The 21,723-nt window shown below is 38.9% G+C and overlaps 2 protein-coding genes across 7 annotated transcripts; both read left to right on the top strand.

Moving 5' to 3' along the window:
- Positions 1-690: 690 nt before the first annotated feature.
- Positions 691-10,883, top strand: LOC121912869 (histone-lysine N-methyltransferase SETDB1-B-like). Of its 5 annotated transcripts, none has more exons than XM_042435359.1 (9): positions 691-786; positions 1,221-1,318; positions 5,650-5,764; positions 5,866-6,225; positions 6,507-6,647; positions 7,596-7,797; positions 7,964-8,037; positions 9,787-9,977; positions 10,070-10,883. In XM_042435359.1, exons 1-9 carry the CDS (start codon positions 723-725, stop codon positions 10,169-10,171), a joined length of 1,347 nt encoding a protein of 448 aa, XP_042291293.1. In that variant the 5' UTR covers positions 691-722; the 3' UTR covers positions 10,172-10,883. The 5 variants fall into 5 exon arrangements, with proteins under 5 accessions (XP_042291293.1, XP_042291292.1, XP_042291295.1 ...); XM_042435358.1 differs by having other exon boundaries at positions 6,480-6,647; XM_042435361.1 differs by lacking the exon at positions 691-786 and adding an exon at positions 4,988-5,064 and having other exon boundaries at positions 1,281-1,619; positions 6,480-6,647.
- A 1,218-nt stretch (positions 10,884-12,101) lies between these two features.
- LOC121912868 (histone-lysine N-methyltransferase SETDB1-A-like) lies at positions 12,102-21,490 on the top strand. Of its 2 annotated transcripts, none has more exons than XM_042435357.1 (9): positions 12,102-12,206; positions 14,520-14,694; positions 16,070-16,176; positions 16,321-17,106; positions 18,864-19,031; positions 19,229-19,430; positions 19,620-19,693; positions 20,075-20,265; positions 20,371-21,490. In XM_042435357.1, the coding sequence occupies exons 2-9, from the start codon at positions 14,525-14,527 to the stop codon at positions 20,470-20,472; spliced, it is 1,800 nt and encodes a 599-aa protein (XP_042291291.1). In that variant the 5' UTR covers positions 12,102-12,206; positions 14,520-14,524; the 3' UTR covers positions 20,473-21,490. The 2 variants fall into 2 exon arrangements, with proteins under 2 accessions (XP_042291291.1, XP_042291290.1); XM_042435356.1 differs by lacking the exon at positions 12,102-12,206 and adding an exon at positions 12,231-12,419.
- The last annotated feature ends 233 nt before the right edge of the window (positions 21,491-21,723 follow it).

Below are 21,723 nucleotides of genomic sequence, written 5' to 3'. Positions count from 1 at the left end.
CCTACTCTGGTACTGCACTGTTATATTTTATCCCCTTGGGGATGAGAAATCCTACAGCTCCTATTCCTGAGAGTAAATATTGTGACTGCAGCACTCAGACAGAGCACTGAACTCCTGCTTTTGCGTGTCACACAGAAGAGACTCAAGATTCATGAGATTTTATTGTCACATGCACAGCAACACAGCAGATGGCAGCACTGAAGGCGGTGAAATTTGGCTTCTTCAGTATACAATAAAATGAGAGAGAAGAGGAAGATAAGAAAGAGACGAATACAGATATATATAACTATACATTATATTTCACATTGGTGTGCAGGTGCGGTATTGCACATAAGTGATAAGATACAGAAATGAGATGGAAAAGGATCTGAATGAACACAATCATTTAAATGACAGAAAGTCATTTTCTTATTTTTGCTTTAGTTGTTTTGTACAATAAATATATTTGTATGGATTATCTTTCATTTGTGATGCAGCCTCCGAGTTTCTGAGGCTATTTTTGTGGATCTACAGCACCAGTCAAAAGTTTGGACTCTACTGTATGTTTTTAATCTCCACTAACAAGAGTGATTGACACTTGGGTTTATTTTCCAGATCCACCATCCGTACCAGTTAGTGGCAGTAATGCACCATTTAATCATTTGCCAACCAGCATAAAACACCATGAAGAAGAATCAGTCACAGGGAAAGAAGACTAAAAAGTGGCAACAGCAGACACAGCGATGTGGATGGAAATGAGCTGGCAGATAAATATGCAAAAGGAACAACAAGAAAAAAGAGAAATAAGTACGGTTGTAAAATATAGCAAGGCTGAGGTTAAAAGTATAATCAAATCAAAAATGTAAAAAGAATTGACAGAAAGAGTGAGATATAGGAAATAAGGGCTGATACTACTACAGCATTCAGGGAAAAGTAGGAGAAATGAGAGGAGGCAATAGAAATAGAAAGGAAGAGGACATTATATCAAGGGACGAGGTTGGCTCACACCGGTCTGAACAGAACATTAAACTACAGGAAACAGTGGAGCATGCATTTTATACTGTGCTAGATATCAATATCAACAAGGCTCCAAATGAATCACATGATACCTGGTAGTAGAGAAATGTTGCAGAAGAGTTCAGGAGCTGTAGGTCACAGAGCAATTTCCAGATTTTAAGAAACACCTGAATTAATAGGAGAATTTAATGTTATAGTGTAGTAACTGTTCTGATCCAATCCAGAAGTTGGCGGTAATGCACCTAAAAGCTATTTGCCAACCACCATTAAACAACCAAAGAAGAAGACGAAGAAGAATCACAACACAACAACATTAGCAGAGGTCTGAAATAGAGGAAGTTATGCCTCATGTTAAGTCCGCTTAATATAGTTTTTTCCATAACAATATTGCGGTGCAAATCCCGTTGGATAACCTGCAGTCAGTCGTGACACAGAATCGAGACTGAGTTTCTTGAAGGCGTTTGTTTTTTACCACTAGCTAGTGCGTTATGCTAGCCTGCGGTTAGCTTCAGGTGCTGCCTAAATTAATCGACACTTCAAAAAAAACTTTAAAAAAACAGTTTGCATTGTGGTGTGACTTGACTTCTGTGTCTGTGAAGCAGAGAAGCAAGACACAATAGCAGGTAAGCTGCTAGTGTTGGTGCAAGTATTACGTTGAAGTGTGTTTATGTTAACAACGCTCAAGTTAGCTTCCGATTAGCAGCTTTCGATTCAGCAATGCTAAAAAGGTGAAGTTCACTGTTTTTTCACGTCTAGACCAAGAACCACCATACTTAGACTGGTAAAATCTGGACCTTTATTCTATTTGTGAAAATGCAAAAAAGGGAGATTTCACTGCTTTTTTCCACATCTAGACCACATTGGGCCAGATCTAGATCAAAACCCACTATACTTAGACTGGTAAAATCTGGACTTGATTATCCCAGAGAGGCTAAAGACTCTTTAAGACACAGTTTCAGATTTTTGAAACCTTTATTCTATTTGTGAAAATGCAAAAAAGGGGAGATTTCACTGCTTTTTTTCCACATCTAGACCACATCAGACCTGGTCCTGATCAAAAACCACTATACTTACATTTGTCAAATCTGGACTAGAGTATCCCTTTTTAAAACACAGCCATTAGTGTGCTTGTTCTTCATTTGATCTATATATGAAGACATTTTTGTGAAAAGCTTTTGATTGTGAGTTATTTGATTGAGAAATCAATCTGTCCACTAACATCTGCCATCATTTCAGACCCTGCTCTTTCTCTCCTGCACACCAGTTGTCCTCAGTGTTCCTTCCTTCACCTGACTTGCACCTGCCTGCACACATGATCCTCATTACCCCATTATCCAAAGAGTTTAATACTGTAGACCTTCACAGTAGCCTGGTCATTTGCCACATTGTGTATCATGTCTCCTAGTTGTAGCATTAAAACCTGTTTTGCCTGAAACTGCCTGCCTGCAATTGTGATTTTGAACTATGCTAGTTTTTTTTTTTTTTTTTTTTTAGCTTTTTCCTGTCTGCCTTAACCCTCTACCTATTTACCCTGTTGGTGTCATGTGTTATGGCTGCTGATAAGGTAAACTCTGCTTTTAATGCTCCTGCTTTTTTAGTCAGAGTCTGCTTTTGGGTCAGAAGTAGTATTTCTCAGTTTCCCATCCTCTTACTGTCAATACTAGAAAGTACTGCTACAACTTTTGATTGCATTCTTAATATAACTACTGCCATTACTATTGTTTCAAGTTCCTATGAAGCCCTTTAACTACCACTAAAACCTACATATGTAAGTCTGTCTTTGTTTCTTCCTGCTATTCTCATTCGTCATTTGTATGTCCCACTTTTGTCTCAAGTTCCTTCGGTCTTCTTTGCCCTCTTACATTCTGTACATGTCTGTCTATCTTACTTTCCTATCTTCTTTCACCTATTCCTGCGTTTCTGTCACTCATAGTTACATGCATAGCTTCCACCCTGTCCCTGTTCTTCATCTGTCATTTTACTTTTCCCTTTCTACTTCCCTTTTCCTTCTAAGTCGGGGTCCAAGCAGCAAAGCTGTTCCCAAACTTGGCAGATAGGCTGGAAATCTCACCCACCACTCAGACAAAAAAGATTACATATTAGATTAGATATAAGATTATATTATTATGGTTATATTATACTGGTCGGCCAGATGGTGGCGCTATAAAAACAAACTATACATTTTGGCCTATAACTTTTGAACCATAAGTCTCAAATACAAAATTCTTTTTTTCCTGGATTTTGTATGTCCAGATGAATCTATCCATATAAGCCAAGCCCATTTTCGCCGCCGTTTTTCACTCCTCCTCCTACACATTTTGAGCAATTGGCATCAAATTTGGCATATTGCATATCTGGACCGAGCCTGAAAAAAAGTACTTGTTCAGATTTTTGATATTTCATACCGTTTTTAAGCTATTGTAACCAACCTCGGTGTAGGTGTTCAGATGCTTGGTCTAAGCTTCGCTGCACAGTCCTGGGATATTCTACCACTAGTGGGCTCCACAAATGTGAAAAGTTTATATCATAATTGGCTGTGTGGATTGGAGTAAAAAATTTTCCATGTTGTACGGTCATGTTCATCAGTATTGCAGTCAGAACTTCCAAAAATCATTTAAATTTCACCGTAGGCCCGAGAGAGCTGAAATTTTTTCAGCACATCCACTGATGTGTGACAGATGTTTGCCTCACTGCAACTTATGGTCAATTCAGAAGTCTGTCACTATATTAAAATTAAAATATACCAAATCAATTAAAATCTAAATCTCCACAAGTCTCATTTATTTGACAATACACTCGAAACAAGCATCCAAATGCTTCCAATCTGCTTGGACCCTGATCATTGCTGCTTGCTGCTAACCCCCCCCCCCCCCAATTCTCTGTGCTTTTCCCGTTTACTTGTCTTTTGCTATTGTTTCACAAATCTGAAACTGTCTTAAAAAACTGTGAAAAAGCGGTGAAATCTCCCTTTTTTGCATTACTGAATCGGAAGCTGGGAATCACAACCTAACTTCAGCGTTGTTTTATGTCATGACGTTAGGTTAATGGCAAATAAAATAATCTCTGACCCCTCTCACCCTGCTCACCACCTGTTCCAACTAATGCCCCACAGGAGGCGCTATAGATCCCTTTCCACTAAAACATCCCGTTTCAAACACAGCGTCTTCCCCACTGCCATAAGGAGCCTGAGCACTTTACAGTAATCTTTGCGATAATCCCTGTCAGATGCACCTGCACTTTATACTGTCATATCAATGTATATACTGTCTGTAAATATTGTTGTGTAAATTTGCGTATATTGTTTGTTGTGCCAGTCCTGTGTTAAGCTGTTATCTGTTCTATGTCTGACACAGTGTTATGAGCTTCCCTATATGCTGTACCGAAAGCAAATTCCACTGACCTCGGTCGTGTGGTCATTAAACGATTGATTGAATGAATGATTGATTGATTGATTGATTGATTGATTGATTGATTGAGGTTAACTTAAAGTTCTACAGTGAGTTACTACCAATGCATCTGGTAAATTCTTATTATTAACGTTGTATGTGAGCTGACAGATTCTCACAGTTGAATGACGTTAATACAAGCAAGTTTTGTGATAAAAGTGGATAATCGTTGGTCAAAACACACCAAAGCTCCTGTTATCCTCTCATGTTGAAAATGTACACTTAACATATGAATTAACTTGTACTCAGTTGACACAGACAAGCATTTACTAGTTCAATAGGGCTGATCAATACTGGAATTTTGAGGCTGATATTGGTATCAGCATTTTTTTAAAAATCAGATATTTTGACATACGTGCATAACATTCACAAACAGAACAGATTATTCCTTAAATGTGGTTATTAAAGATTCGTTACCAACATATAACTAAATGAGACACTTTACTATCAAAAAGATAGACTTGTCAGTGTTCCCTGGAGGTCAAACTATGTAATTATGACACATTGAATTTACTCAAACAAATCTTTCACTTTCTTTACCACAGTTTCTTACCAGACTAAATATACTGTATATGCCAAGTGGTTGCTGAGTGATGAGGAGCTTACCATGATTGTAGTAAAGGTGATTTTCTATATTTTTCTTACTGTAACAAATCTCATATCCATAGCCAAACCAACGATGAATTTGACCCGTGTTGAGTGTGCATCCAAAGCCTGATATATCTTAAAAACACGTCAGTGAGCCACACGGTTACACTGGGTGAGATGATCTTTCGTTACGAAGAGTTTGGTCACGGTAGTTTGGTTAGAAATGGCTCCAAAGACTAATAACAGCGATCACATTTACAGTCACTGCAGAGTAGTTCTTCTGTGTAAAGCTGAGGCCACCACACATGACATTTCCTGTTTTTGTGGGGACAGGTTTCCGGTAGAGATAAGGATACTATACTCCAATTACCTGTTTTGTGTTCGATTTAAAGTAGATGTGTTGGTGACTGTCTCACCTGCTACATAGCCAAATAGGGCTATAAGTACACAAAGTATCTGCATGAATAAGATGAAAGCGGACAATATATTGTTCATGCTGTTATGTTGGTTGAGCTCTTATGCACCTTGCCTCTGACACATCCACTGTCACAGCAAGTAGAGTCTCATGAGGGATCTACTTTATTGCACGTCATTATTTGACACCTTGTATGTGTTGCAGAGGAATATGGAGCTGGATGAGATGCAGCCGAGAATGCTGGAGCTGCACGAGTTCGGGGAGAGGGTAGAGAAGAGGAGAAAGATGCAGTCTGAAAAAGAAAAAGATGATGATGATGGTAAGACACATATAACTATGTTAATTAAAAAGTAACATTTTTTACCATTGTTTGTTTGGATGCCACTACTTCACCAGTGCTTTTGTTTTTCTTTATCGAAGATATGTCTGAATCCCTGTGTGAATCTGTTCCCTCCACAAATGAGACTCCCAGCAAGAGGACACACGTGGAAGATGGTTGTGACTCTCTCAGTGTAAAAAAAGCAGTGGTGGTCCTGATCAGACTCCCTGAATATAAGATCAGGGCTCTTCGACCACCGACGCCTCAGCAGTTCTACAGTGAAGACGAATCCCACAGCAGTTCGGATTCAGATATGCAGTGGGAACCAGAGGATGATTCTAGTGATTCTGATTTCTCAGCCTCAAACAATGAAAAGAAAACTGTAAAACCCACTAAGACTGAAACAACAAGACCACCTGCACCACAAACGAGCAGTAACAACAACAACAAGAACACCCATGGTAATTCCACAAACAACACCGTGACATAAACATGATCACTACTACCACTCACAGATGAAAATACTGAATGAACCTCCACTCACTCCATGACATTTTTAAAGGTGTCCCCCTTTTTCTGGTTGGGTTTGTGGATATTTAGATGTTTTTTATCAACAGAAAAATGTTACATATTTAATTCCACTCATATTTGGCAATCCTTCAAGCTCCTAGGTTTGTTGTACGCTACACATTTTGTCTTTTTTCCATATTGACAGAACCTAACCCCATAATTGAATCATCAGCTTTTGGCCATTGTTCTCATGAAACCACCAAGATCCGTCCCGACTTGCCAGAGGAAGAGGTCAAAGTGGACATGATGGTGCTGACCAGGAAGAGGCGCATGAGATGGCAACGAGGGAAAATAGTGGAGATAGTTACAAAAGGTAAGAAAAAAATTACTTTGGCAGCAAAAATGCAGCGGCAGATCTAGAAAATCTTACATGGGATAGCAGTGGTCGGGAGTCCCCACATTAAAATATACTACTTATGTAGGTAAATAATTACAGAACATTTAGTAGCTTTACTGGAAGTGATGTCATATTAACATATTTTCTTTCACTCTTCCTCTGTCTCTCCTCCAGTCTCTCCTCTCCCTCTGCCCTCCTTTTCCATCTTTCTCTCTCTTCTGTCCAATCTCAAGCTTTTTTTTCCTTTTTTTTTTGAGCCAAGTGAGAAATATCTGTACTTTTACCCTTTGTTTTTAATTGTAATTCTTCTACTCTGACCTACAGTAGTCAAAATGTGGAAGGATCCGCCTGTGTTTTATATTGTCGGAGCATGTAGTTGATACAGTATGCTACATTCAAGTTAGGGACATTTAGACGACTCAAGAGACAGCTTTAAAGTATATGTATTTGCTAATCAAATAAAAATAGTTGATCTTATGACACAGACACCGCGGTTTTAAGGCTACTGTCCCCATCAGATCTACACCAAAACTAATTTCTTAAATGTTACTGATCCAGCGCTGATCACAAGCCTAATAAAAGAACAGTAAAAAAAGAAAAGGAAACCTGTAAAATCACTGCAAGTACCCATGCAGTGTAATACAAGTGCTATATGCTCAATACAGCCAAAAGATCTGGATGGATTTTCACTAAAATAATTTTCTACTAACACAAAGGTGGAAATAGCTGCAGTTTCAGAAAGTTTAGCTTTTTGAAAACGCTCATATGTAATTATTTTGTGCTCTTAGGCGTCCCATTTTCAGTATAGATACATTATCTCATACAGAAATAAAGAGAGAAAGAATGAAAAGTAAGGACCTGGTCAGAAATTCACTTTATATACAAAAATGTAGCTGCCGTTCATTGACGTTTTTTTCTTTGCAGAAGATGGACGGTTGAAGTACAAGGTTAGTTTTGAAGAGAAGGGGAAGAGCCTAGTATCTGGACACCACATCGCATTTGACCATCCACCAAAGCTGGAGCAGCTGTATGTCGGTGCTCGAGTGGTGGTCAGGTGTCAGGATAACAAGTTCCGGTTCAGGCCTGGTATTTTGGCAGAGCTCCCCAGCAGAAAGAACCGCTTAAGGTGAGTGTTTAAGGGTGTGCTTATCCCTGAATATATGGAAACACTATCCCCGATGGATGAAATGTTTGTGATAAATTTGTCTTTAAGAATGCAAACATTTTTAGAAATTATACCGAATGTTGTAGTAAAGATTTGATTAAACATGAGACATCATTTGATTTTCCAGGTTCTTGGTCTTTATTGACGATCACACACCCGTTTACGTTGGCTTACCTTTACTTCACCTGGTGTGCAGACCATGTAAGTTTGAGTGTTTTATGCTTTCTTATTTTATACCCAAGGCCATCAACCCTGTGAGTTACTCTACATTCTCAAATTGCGTACTGGGCCTTTATAACTTTAACTGCAGAGACGACCAGGCGTTCACTGGAAACAGGCTTATAGGAGAGAATTTTAATTATTTCTCATTTATATATATCAAAATATTTCAGTTTTATGATTTGCTCCTGCTTTGATTTGCTGTTAATGGGAACTTTCTCTCTGTCTACTTGATGTCTTGATGAATTCAGTGTAATGTACATTTCCACAGCACTAAATCCATCAGTACTAGAACAGTCATGTCATACTCCTCAGTCCGTTGCTCTAAGTTTCTCCGGTGTAACGACTACTATCAACAAGTACAAGACAAATACTACTAATACTATTTTTTCCTTACAAATTATAATATCAGCTTAACATTTTGAAAGATTTCCATGAATATCTTCTGAATATATCCCCCTTTTGCTGTAATGACAGCATGCACTCAAGCTGGCATGACCCCACAAATTTATGCAAAACCCGATGACTCATGTTATCCCAGCATGATGTGACAATGTTCCAAAGAGCTTCTTGTAATTTGTCACACGATGCTTGGCTTTCTCAGTTTTCAAGTGCCCCCATAAGTTCATTCATTGGAGTTGAGGTCAGGTGACTGTGGAGGAAAGTCTGTGACAGTCAGGACTCCTTGGTCTTTGTTGGTCTTCAAGTAGTTCTTGCAAAGCTTTAAGATGTATTTGGGGTCATGATCCTGCTGCAGTATGAATCCTTCTCCACAAAGCAGCAAACCAGAGGGTATAGCATGTCTCTGAAGAATGGAGTGGCACTTCTCCTTGGTCAGGATGTAGTCAACTCGCTGCAGGTGTCCAACTCCAGAGTCGGCAAAACACCCCCAGATTTGAATATTCCCACCACCATGTTTAACTGTCGGTCTCATACAGTGCAGTATCATTCTCTCTCCTGTTTGTCTCCTTACATACAACCTTCTGTTACTGCCATAAATCTCAAACTTGTATTCATCAGTAAATAGGACTTATTTCCCGTCATCCACTGTGAAATGCTGGTATTTCTTAGTCCACCCCAAGCATTTGGCCTTGTTTCCCCTCCTGAGAAATAGTTTAGAAACTGCTACTCGTCCTTTGAGACCACAACAAGACAGCTTTCTTTTGACTGTACTTTGGCTGATTGGATCCTATGTATTGATCTTCTGATGGTGTGGTCACTTTTTGTCTGCCTGATCTTCCTTTGGATACAACTGATCCAGTTTCTGCAAAGCGTTTTAGAGTTCCATGCACTGCCCCCTTAGAAACCATTAGTCTAGCCATGATTTGACGCTGAGAAAGCCCCTCTTTTCTTAGAACAACAATTTGACTTCTGACACTTTCACTTAGCTCTGATGCCATGTTTTCCAACTACAGTGCTACTTAGTGAGCAATGATCTGCCAGAAACTTGAGGCACAGCCATATTTAATGATTCAATGGAAGGGATACAACTCAAGGAAATCTGACCTTTTGTACAAAGGAGTTAAGTCAAACTTCAAACTTTCTGATTATTTCCAGGCTTATGTAAAAATATTAGATAATTTTCAAAGTGGTCTCAGACTTTTGGACCCTACCGTATATATACTTTTGCTTTCATGTTTTGGTCAATGAATGTTGTTCATTACTATTACATCTATACGTAGCTACTGTTGCAGTAGTCACAGCGTTTGTTTTGGTTTTTTTCTCCAACAGTGAAAGACGCTTTAGACGACATTCCTGACAGCTCTCACAAGTATTTCATGAAGCAATACATAAAGGACTGGCCGTATCCACATTTAACCCAGTACAGGGCTGGACAGACCCTTAATGCAGAATTAAACGGAGTCCAGCAGAGGTGTGAGGTGCAGGTAGTCGACTGCAGCTTGATACAGGTTGTTTTTCAGGTCAGTATCATGTAACACTGCTGTTGTTTTAAACTCCTGTTATTTGTATTTAGGTTGTTGTGATATAATGTAGTTTTTGTGTTTAAACCCAGGGTGATCAACATAAGGAGTGGATCCACCGAGGCTCCATACGGCTGGAACATATGGCAAGATTTTTGGAATTGAAGAGTGGGGAAGAGCATAAAGATGGCTGAATAAAAGCCCACAGGCACGGACGAACTATAATGTGGGTCTGGAAAATGGAAAAGTCCAAGTTCAGTTTCCATAACTGTCACAACAACGTGATGTGCCAATGGATTGTTTTTTGGGAAACATGACTTTAATAATAATAATTTTTTTTTTTTTTTTTTTATTGATGCGTTTCTATTATATAACGCACATGCAACTGCGGTTGAAAAAGTGAAAGACGGTGCTACGTCATCAGCATGTGTTGAAATTTGCCAGTGTGGATATTGTACTGCTGTGTTGTGAGTTTTGGGAAGTAGGAAAGGCAGATTAAGACCACTGTAAATATACAGGGTAAAATTAAAAATACTGCATAACCAAAACAAGTCAGTAATTCTCATGGTACTCAAATCCACTTAGAAGTTCATATAATTTTAATTCTGTTTGTTTTTTTTGTACATTTATTCAGAGACGGTGTTCATAGTTTCTCGTCTGGATCAGCATTTTCTCAATATCCAATCTGATTTCCAATTATTTCTTTGCTTTTATGTAGTTTCCCACATCCAGCCTGGTAGTCTTTTGTTTAAATTTGTAAATAATAAAAGTAACATTGATTGTTTGACATTTTATTGTTTATTTTATTTTATTGACATATTATTGTATATTAGCTTGTCATTCGCAAGTGTCCTCAGCCTCATTTCCAGAGTTGTTGCATTAAAAAAAAACAATCTTATTTCTCAACCTTGTTCACCCTTGTCTCTTTTTTTCTGCTTGTGTGCACCAACATGTCTACCACTTCACTCATTGTAAGGCCACTGTCTACCTGAAATTCAGATGTAATGTTGGTTTCATGTGCAGTAAATATAAATTGTTCCATATGTAAGTTTCATTCTCTGTATTGAAATTACCTCCACCTGGACAGTAATACACACATATAGGAGACAAAGCAGCATTGTTCTCCAGTATAGCTGAGATGATACAACTGCTCCAACCAAGACAAGTAAAGCCAGTAAAACCATTGTGCATGTCTGGAGAGCTAAAAAAAACACTACGTTTCTAGGACATAACACCAATTAAAGGGGTGGAGATGCTGTAGAAGAGTGAGCCCTGAACAATGGAGGGAATATTTATTAACCTGTTTCACACCAACCTGTAGGTGATGTGACTACTCTACACATGATTACATTATACTCGAAAAGACATGGCAGGATCTGTTTCACAATGAACAGATGTTCTTTGTTTCTCTTTCACTCATACTGCTCAGACACACAAACATGATTTCTATGACTACCACTAATCATTTGAACCTTTCACAAGTTCACACAAGCATTCATACAATATTTTCCCTCACAGGCTGCTAAGCCATGTGTTGATATGTCTTAAATAAAAAGTATTACATACAAACAAAAGGTTCCTACTTTATCACTGCGTAGTGTTGATTAAACTTAATGGTAATTTGGCTGTAGGGCTGTTGTATTGACAACACATTCTTAATATATATATTATAAGTCCATTATAAATTTGTTACCCTGTTTTCCATGCTGTATTTCTGTAATTTGGCTTACATCTATTGCATGTCGGTCCATCCTGGGAGACCGATCCCTTCACTGTGGCTCTTCCTAAGGAGTTTATTCCATTTTCCCCCCTTTAAATGTTATTTTTGGGGGACAGAGGATGTTGCATTGCTGTACAGTTTGTAAAGCCCCCTGAGGCAAATTTGTGATTTGTAATATTGGGCTATACAAATAAAATTGACTAGACTTGCATTAGTTTTGACATAGTATAGGCCTACCTGGTGGAAAATACAGTGTATTTATATATCAATATTTTATCATTTACTTCATAAATGTTTTGTATAGATTTGTATCTACATGCTGTTTTGAAGAAAGTGGCAAAAAAGGCTAACAGGCAGGACTTGTTGGTTATTTGGACGGACACGGGGGGGCAGCATTGAGCACGTCACGGCTTTGCGCAGCCGCACGATGACACGAGGAAGAAGACAGGACAGGAGACAACACTCGACAGTACACCTTACACCGTAGGACTTAGACAAGCCACACAAAGGTGAGGTTTAAATCTTATTTTAAGGTATTTAGGAACACATTGTTTCACTTTTCCGAGAGAAAAGACTTTAAGGATGAGGATTAACCAATGAGTTTGGCAAATGTATCTCGGATATTCTTACTGACGCCCGGAAAAGAACAGCTCAAAACCGCTAACTTACCTTAACATCGGAGACAACTCAGTCAGTGGATGAAGCTGTACCTGCGACTTTCAGTGAGCACACAGAAACTTCCCACTTTCGACAGATGAATGTGAAAACAGTAGTGATGGTGGATTGTTGATTTTGTGCTTTCTTAAGCATTAAATGAATATTTGCATTGCAAATCGTTCACTTGTTTCGAAACATCACAGTCAAAATGGCGACATCAGCTGGGCAACCGTTGGTGTTACACTTTGTATGGCTCAATTAAATCAGACGAGTGAAACACTTTCATTATTGTAATTTTGTTCAGTACCGTCTGTATTATTAAAACTGATAACTTTTAAACAGTCTACAGCTCTGTTTTTAGATATCGTGTTAGATTGAGAAGCACAACCCGTACTTTTTTATTGAATTTATTTATATATATATAGAAACCGTCACTTACAACATCTGTGACATTAAGACAATAAAAGAAAAACACTTAGGCATCATAATGAAATAAAGATAACATAACAGGCATTGCTTCACTTTCAATTAGTTGATACATTCAACACAATAACAGGACAAATGGTAAAAGTAATAAAAATAAATAAAAATAACTTAACTGTAAAGGTAGCCAGTACAATCAGATTTCTTTAAAACAGTCTTGGAGCAAACTAACTTTCTTAGTAACACCTTACTAAGACACTTAATGTTGGTTCTTCCTTTAATTTGTCATCCTTCTGTACATCATTCTGCACAGTGAAGCTCAAACTGAAGTAACAAGAAGAAAAACACTTATTTTTTAATGGAGGGGGACTTTAGTAGGCTAACACCTCTGAATTATTGACATTGAACACAAGTTCTTGCAATAATAAAAACAATTGATATATTAAGGCCTGAGATATACTTGCTTTTAACTACATTTTCACTTGCACGTGATAGCTATCTTGTGTATCCTGTGTCCGTGTTGAGCGTCATTGTGCACGTTCGTAGAAATGAAATAACGTGTCTGCAAGATGCAACACGCACATGAATGGTAGGGGAAGTATGGGCATGTGACAGGGTCAGAGGTCACGAAAGCAGCGACAACAACTGTGGAAAGTTTTGAAGACAAGTTAATAGACCGAGTCTGCAATTACCCGTTATTGCATTGATGTGTCATTGCTGCTGCACAGTGACAAATATGCTTGAATTAACAAAGAAGTAACCTCCTCGAATGTCGCCATGTTTATTTTTCACATCTTACTTCTTGTTCTTTGTGTTTTTTGGCAGATTTCATATCATGCAAATCTGGAAGTTCTATATATACATATCCTTAGTTCTGTGGTGTGTGTAGTGTGTTTTTCTTTTAGTCAATATAGCATATTTGTATAATGGCCAATCATGATAAAATGTGTGTGTGTTCCATTATAAAGTGTGTGTGTACTACAGCAGAGCATGAAGTGAAGGTCCATGTGATATGCAGTAAGTTAACACCAGGCCAAGTTGTAGGAGTTGTGGTTAAAAGGCCTTGAATGTCTGAACAACAAGATGTGATAGGGTAAACTGCCAGCACAGGACCAGATAACTGGAGGGAAAATTACCAGTAGGTAAAATGTTGCAAACGTGAACATTAATGATAGTGAAGAGTGAAATGTAAAATCCCTAAAGTTTGATAATGATTCATGGGAGGCCAGCATTTGATGGGATTTGAAAAACAGGATGTACCCTAGAGACCTGCTTCATGAACCAGCCCTCGGTTTACTTGTATTACACTTGATACACAGTAAATCTTTATTTACATTGATACTGTTTCAGTGTTTTTCTTGATTGTGTGAATCGATTTTTGACTTTTTGGGTATTTTAACTATTTGTGAATAATAATATGTTGTGGAGGACCTGAAGATTCACTGGCCTATCTGAAAGATTTTTTTCCACAACATGTGCCCACTAGTGGAAAGTATAAAGGCAAGTATGTGAACAACTGTGTTCACGACACAGCCGGTTGTCTGCATGTATGCGTGGTTAAAAAGCAAGTATATTTCCAGCCTGAGAGAGGACACTTATTTGCAAATAATGAAGGCCTACTTGAAGCAAACAATTGTTTTGATGTTGAAGGCAAGGGACATGCAAAAGAGGGATACCAAAACTACACTACTACCGTTCACCTCACCTTTAGCACATCATATGAAACCTTTTGTGTGTTGCAGTGAATATGGAGGAGGATGAGATGGAGATGACCAAAGAGGAGCTCCAGAATTGGATCAGGGAGAGGGTGAGGAAGATGGTGCTGATCCCCCCAGATGTGCTAGAGAAATGCAATCTGCTGCTGTCTTTGCTGGAAAGGAGGGAAAAACAAGCTGCCAAGCTCTTGAAGCTTTGCAAGTGAGTGTTGAATCTACTCTATGCTTTACTACCTTTATACTAACCATTCTTCATGCAAAAATACAGTTTATATCTTGGTGTTGGTGTAGAATCATCTGCGTTTGTGAATGAATGCATCTGTAATGCTGATTTACATAGTTTGAAACTGCAAACTGAGAAGACACAAATAACACATAAGACAGCAGAAGCAAAACTCATATAGTCAAACCCAAATGAAATGAAGTGAAAATCAATTAAATAACAAAAAAAGAGAGGGCGACCACACACTTTTGGATATAAATGACTATCCTGGGAAAAACATCATGATCAGGGTTGTGGGAGTACAAATTAAGCCTCAAGATTTAATATGCTCGTGCATCTATCACAGATTATTTGGCCTGATTTCTAAAGCCAAGCATCTTGTTTTTTTGTGAAATTGTCAAAATAAGTAGTGTTTCCCCTATATTCATTCAGCTGCTAAAATTTCAGACGATCATTAATGATTTTCTCTCGCACACTGTGCAACACCCTACGTTATTGTGGATTTTTTTTAGTCATCCTCACTCTCTCCGTTCTTCAAAGGACATCTACGTGTTTTTGCAAGAGTTGCGTTGCTCCGTTAAGGAATAAGGCAGTGCGCGCGTGTGTGTATGTGTGTGTAAATGTGCGTGTGTAGTTGCGCGAGCGCAGAAACGTGACGTGAACGCGAGCGGAGCAGAGGAAAAGTTTAGCAGTAAGTTGTCAGTCTGGCAGTAAATGTACAGTACAGACTGCGTGTCAGTTAGTAAATGCTGCAGCTCCTCAAGAAAACACTCATCTATCGAAGGGGGTTAGCCCCGAAGTTAGCAACAACACGTTAGCTTAACTTGACCAGGGTCACTTAAGGTGGACTGACTTTTAAGGTGGACCAGCAATTCTCATTTTAGTGTCAATCTCAGCTGCTCTTTAACAGAGAGCGGAGAAGTGTGTGGCTGAGGAGTCTGTCGTATGCCCCCACATATGACAACCCCCTTATTATCGCTCAGATTATAAATCATTAATATAAGCAACCATTCTTTTAACTGTGGCAACCAAAAAATCTCTGTTCCACTTAGTCTTAAAGGTAAGAATTCATCCCCCTTTGCTCCTTTAAAATAGAAAAAAAGTATCTCTCTGATATTTGAGAGGGAAAGTTGATTCTTGAGCCACACATGAAGCTGGTTTGGTCTTTCAGAAGCTCTCGTCAATCATGTTAGCACCTTTACCTTTCCTCTGTCTTGTTACAAATGGGCTCTCCGCTCTGCCATGGCTCCTCGTCTCTTGTGTGGAGTTCCCCTCCTCTGTCCTTGAAGTACAGTTGTCTTCTTTTTGTTCTCTTGTTCATGTTCTCTTTGATAATGTTGTTGGTGTCTTGCAGGTCTGTGACAGCATGTGAAGCAATTGTGAAGAAACAATACTCTTTGCTGGGGTGGGAGTACAGAGACACAGATTCTGATGATGACGATGATAATATCAATGGCTGTGGTAAGATGCAAATCATTGAGTCAATGAAAAAACAGACACTTGGTGTGTCTGTGTCCATCACTAACTGACATTTTCAACAAGGCAAATTGGCTTCTTGGAGTTTGTTTGAAACATAATTTAACCTGTTTGTTTTTTCCTTTCTAGGAAGTATACCTTCATCCCCATGTGAGTCTGTTCACTCTGAGACTCAAGTGCCTAGCCCTCCAGCTACTAACGGCCCCACTCCTCTGCCCCCAAAGCGAGAGGAAAGTGCTGACCTAAATGGAGATAATGGCAAAAAAAGCTCCGTTAGTCTAAAGAGAGAATTAGTGGTGGTCTTGACCAGACTTCCTAAAAGTAAGATTGCTGATTTTCTACCAACACCTCAGAATCAGTACAGTGAACATGAATCCTTAAGTGATTCAGATTCTGATGTAGAATGGAAACCAGAAGACGACTCAGATGATTTGGATCATTGTTTCTTGAGGGCAAATAAGAGGAGAAAGACAGATCAAAATAAGGAAAAACCTGCTAAGAGCAACACAACCAAAACATCAGCACTTCAAAACAATGTAAATACTGACACTAAGAGCAATGAAACCATAATATCAGCTCCTCAAGCCAGTGCAAATACTGCTGTGAAGAGTCAGGCAACAAAAACATCAACACCTCAAGCCAGCACAAATACCAATGCTAAGAGCAATGCATTGAAGACATCAACACCCCAAGCCAGCACAAATACCGATGCTAAGAGCAATGCATCAAAGACATCAACACCCCAAGCCAGCACAAATACCGATGCTAAGAGCAATGCATCGAAGACATCAACACCCCAAGCCAGCACAACTACTGACGGCAGAAGCAACACAGGGGGAACATCTACACCCCAAGGCAACAGAAATACCAACGCCAAGAGCAATACACCAACACTGAAGCCAGCAAACACCAATGGTAATGAAAAAAAACAACACACTATAAAATGAGACAAGTGCTGTGTCTCAAATCCATGCTACATACAAATTCTATATTATATACACTACACACTAGTCATTATGTTATACCGTTTTTGCAGTTATACAACAAATGAAGCTTACTAAACGTCTCATACTACCAAAACCTCCTGCGACAGATGTTATAGCATCTTCAAAAAGAAACGTTGATGACTGTTGATGTTTCTTTTTTTTAATAAGATTCAAGCAGGCTGGAAGCTATGAGGTGTGTGATGCTGCCCTCTATAAGTGCAGTTTTTCCCTCCTGCGTTTACACTGTCCGTTGCATTATGCGACAATGGTGCGTCCACCCACACCACACTCAAAAAAGTTCAGTATACATTCTGCCTGGTTTGAGTCTACTGAATGTTGTTACTTTTCCAGTGTGAATCATCGACTGTATATAAATACGTACGTACAGCACCCCAAAAGTGAAGCCAAAACATCTTGATCGCCCCCTGGTGGCTGGCTGAAGTATAGGTCATAAATCCCGCCGCATCCATGTTAGCAGAGGGGACATGAGCCAAACTAAAAAAGTACATGTAAAATAAATTTTTCCCAAAGATGATTTCTGTCATTTTAGGTAGTTCTTATCACGCTGATGTTTGCCCAAGTGCTCATTTTTATGATAAGTTTGTTTTTGATTAGGTATTCGATGATATAAAAAGGGGTTGTTATGTCATGATTGACAGCTGTGAAAACCGCTCTCAAACCTCAGGTGGCGGGACGGCTGTCACCGATTTGTAACTGGACACACTCATACTCAATGCTGTGACATTGCTCGTAGTATATCTGGACAATTTTTCACACTCAATCTGCTAGAGTTCGCTTGCTTGCATTATGTTAGGAAGAGGTGTGAGGGAACCTGTCCCTCGGGCTGTCATCCTGCCGCCTAACTCTACTGCGCAGACTCTGGCTCCAAATGATGTCACACAAACAAGATGGCAGCTCCTGCAAAGGAGATATTTTGGCTTCACTTTTGCATAGTGGTAGGACGTGGAGACCATGGACGTATTATAAGAGCTGGATACCAAAAATGGTGCCCAATCAGTCCAGTAAGAATTGCCTGGCTGGCACATACAGCAAAAAAGTTTCTAGCTTCTAGGTTTGCTTCCGCATTGTGTGGCCCACTGAGTAGTGCTTCCCCCATCGGCCCTGCCCGCAAGTTCCTGCTCGGCCTGTAGATTTACATTGTGATGACGTTACATATTTTTAAATCGCTTTTCTCGGCTCGAGGAAAGTTTTACAAATACAAAACCGCCATGGTTCAAAAATTCATAATAGAAAAAGTCATAATTTACCTTGTTTGCAGTTCGAGGTGTCCTGTCAACAGTTTTACAGACGTCTCTTTTACAATTGTGGTTTATAGGGAAAATGTTTTTTGGGCTGCAGGGGAATTTTTCGCTGCAATACTGCGAGTGACCAGAGGGAAAAATTGGCTGCAAGGCTATCCATGGCCCATAACCAATGATGTGAATAAACTACACACTCAAAACCTGCTTAGAATTAGTATGTAGTATGGATTTGGGACAATTCTTAAGAGTCTACAGCCATGCCAGTGGAGCTGTGTGTCTTTACTTACATGTTAATTAGCACTAAATGTATAAGTGAATTATTTTCTTTACATTTAAAAATGCAGTATATACAGAATAGATTTCTCCAATGCCTCAAGTTCATTGGTTTTAATATTAACATATTGTGTTCCTCTTGCACTGACAGGAGCATTGCCTGTGTGCATAGTATCGACTCTTTGCCAATCATCTGACAAAGCCACCAAGGTCCCTCCTAGCCTGCCACAAGAAAAGATCATTGTGGGCATGAGGGTCCTGGCCAGGAGGAGGGCCATGAGCTGGAAATGGGGAAAAATCATGGAAATTGTAAAAAGGGGTAAGGACAAACTAACTACACCAATACATGTTTTTTTCACCTCTATTTTGGCCACTGCCTCACACTGACCCGACATTTGAATCCACAAAAAAAACAGATTGTGACAAATGACTACACGAGCCAATCAGCCCCCCTCAAAACGTGTGCTAGCTGGAACGACTGAACTAAAACTTTTAAATGTTTGTTTGTTTTTGCAGATGATGGTGGATTGAAATACAAGATCAATTTTGAGGAGAAAGGGAAGAGCCTTGTCTCTGGACACCACATCGCTTTTCAGTCTGTGCCAAAGGTGGATCAACTGTATGTCGGTGCTCGTGTGGTGGTCAAGTGTCAAGATAACGAGCTCCGGTTCAGGCCTGGTATTATGGCAGAGCTCCCCAGCAGGAAGAACCACGCAAGGTGAGCGTTTGAGGGTGTGCTTATCACTGAATCTATGGAACCACTATCCCCTATGAATGAAATGTTTATGATAAATTTCTATTTAAGAGTACAAGCGTTTTTATAAGAGATTATACCTCATAGTCTATGGAAATTACAAACGCCGTAGTTAAGATTTGATTAAACATAAGACATCATTTGATTTTCCAGGTTCTTGGTCTTTATTGACGATCACACGCCTGTTTACGTCGGCTTACCTTTACTTCACCTGGTGTGCAGACCATGTAAGTTTGAGTGTTTTATACTTTCTTATTTTATACCCAAGGCCATCAACCCTGTGAGTTACTCTACATTCTCAAATTGCGTACTGGGCCTTTATAACTTCAACTGTAGAAACAACCAGGCGTTCACTGGAAAAAGGCTTATATTGGAGAATTTTAATTAAAAAACCTGTTGTAATGCTCCTTAACCATCCATCTGCACACAAACAAACACAAACAGAAGGAACGAGAAAAGACCAAAAATATGTATATAGATACTGTTGCTTTCATGTTTTGTGTAATGAATGCTATTTATTACTATTATATCTATACGTAGCTACTATTGCACTGCCAGACATCCCAGTAAGAAGAGTGTCAGCGTTTGTTTTGTTTTTTCTCCAACAGTAGAAGATGCTGTAGACGACATTCCAGACGGCTCTCACAAGTCTTTCATGAGGCAATACATAAAGGACTGGCCGTACCCACATTTAACCCAGTGCAGGCCTGGACAGAGCCTTAATGCAGAATTAAACGGAGTCCAGCAGAGGTGTGAGGTGCAGGTGGTCGACTGCAGCTTGATACAGGTTGTTTTTCAGGTCAGTATCACGTAACGCTGCTGTTGTTTAAACTACTTATGTTCTTTTTCTGTTATTTGTATTTAGATTGTTGTGATATAATGTAGTTTTTGTGTTTAAACCCAGGGTGATCAACATAAGGAGTGGATCCACCGAGGCTCCATGCGGCTGGAACATGTGGCGAGGTTTTTGGAAATTAAGCGTAAGGAAGAGGATAAAAATGACTGAATAAAAGCCCACAGACACAGGTGAACTATAATGTGGGTCTAGAAAAAAACTATCACAACAACGTGGTGTGCCAATGGATTGTTTTTTGGAAAACATAAACTGGAACCATCTCAGCCCAAAATAGAATTTGCTGTTATGAAATGATTTCATATGAGTGAATCAGATCTAACGTTTGTTCTTTTTTTTTTTTTTAGTACAAATGTGCAGATAGTTATTGGGTGGATCATTACAATTTTGAATAAAATTGTGCATCATTACATATACAAACCATAGTGAGCGATGAAGAATGGTAATTTTCAACAGAAATGTTAATTTATCTTATAACAGACTTTTTCAGCATATTCAAGTGGCTGTATATTCACACAAGAAACTGCCAACAAGAATATCTGTGTCCTCTTCTTGTTTTTTTTAACAGTTTGGCGGACCAAGCCCATGTAGCATATAATCCATATATTCCAAATATTTTATGAATTAAAACATTGATTTTAACGCGCACAGAGAGGATCAACGGTAACATTTGAGTCTTAACAAGTGGCCTGACAATCCGACTATTTTTTTTCCTGTTTTTAATTGGTGCACTTATATATCACATATGCAACTGCAGCTGAAAAAGTTAAAGTAGGTACTACATCATCAGCATGTGTTGAAATTTGCCACTGTGGATGTTGTGCTGCTGTGTTGCAAGTTTCAGGAAGTAAGAAAGGCAGATTAAGAGCACTGTAAATATTTATTACCATTTATTCAGAGATGTCGTTTGTAGTTTCTCATCTGGATCAGCATTTTCTCAATATCCAATATCCAATCTGATTTCCAATCATTTCTTTGCTTTATATAGTCCTGTTAGTCTTTTGTTTAAATTGGTAAATGATAAAAGTGACAATGTTTGACATTTTATTGTTCATTTCATTTTATTGTTGTATTATTGTATATTGGCTTGATATTTGCACGTTTCATCAGCCTTATTTCCGGAGTTGTTGCATTAAAAAAACATTTATTACAATTATTTCTCAACGCTGTTCACCCTTGTCTTTTTTCTGCTTGTGTGCACCAACATGTCTACCACTTCACTCATTGTAAGGCCACTGTATACAGGCCTCTAAGTACCTGTAACTTGTGCAGTAAACATAAATTGTTACATATGTAAGCTTCATCCACTGTATTGAAACTACCTCCACCTGTGGGAGACATAGCAGCGTTGTCCTCCAGTAATATAGCTGAGATGACACAACTGCTCCAACCAAAACAAGTAAA

This window comes from Thunnus maccoyii, chromosome 15 (genome assembly GCF_910596095.1).
Source record: "Thunnus maccoyii chromosome 15, fThuMac1.1, whole genome shotgun sequence".
NCBI classification, from domain to species: Eukaryota; Metazoa; Chordata; class Actinopteri; order Scombriformes; family Scombridae; genus Thunnus; species Thunnus maccoyii.
Note: the sequence above shows the minus strand (reverse complement) of the source record. Positions and strands in the feature narration are given on the sequence as shown.

Excerpts from the sequence above, each read along its gene's own strand:
- LOC121912869 (XM_042435358.1), top strand. The coding sequence starts at position 723 with ATGTGGATGGAAATGAGCTGGCAGATAAATATGCAAAAGGAACAACAA. Across the intron at positions 1,319-5,649 it reads ACACAACAACATTAGCAGAG|AGGAATATGGAGCTGGATGA; the intron begins GTCTGAAATAGA and ends TATGTGTTGCAG. Across the intron at positions 9,978-10,069 it reads TGATACAGGTTGTTTTTCAG|GGTGATCAACATAAGGAGTG; the intron begins GTCAGTATCATG and ends GTTTAAACCCAG.
- LOC121912868 (XM_042435356.1), top strand. Across the intron at positions 14,695-16,069 it reads AAGCTCTTGAAGCTTTGCAA|GTCTGTGACAGCATGTGAAG; the intron begins GTGAGTGTTGAA and ends GGTGTCTTGCAG. Across the intron at positions 19,032-19,228 it reads CATGGAAATTGTAAAAAGGG|ATGATGGTGGATTGAAATAC; the intron begins GTAAGGACAAAC and ends TTGTTTTTGCAG.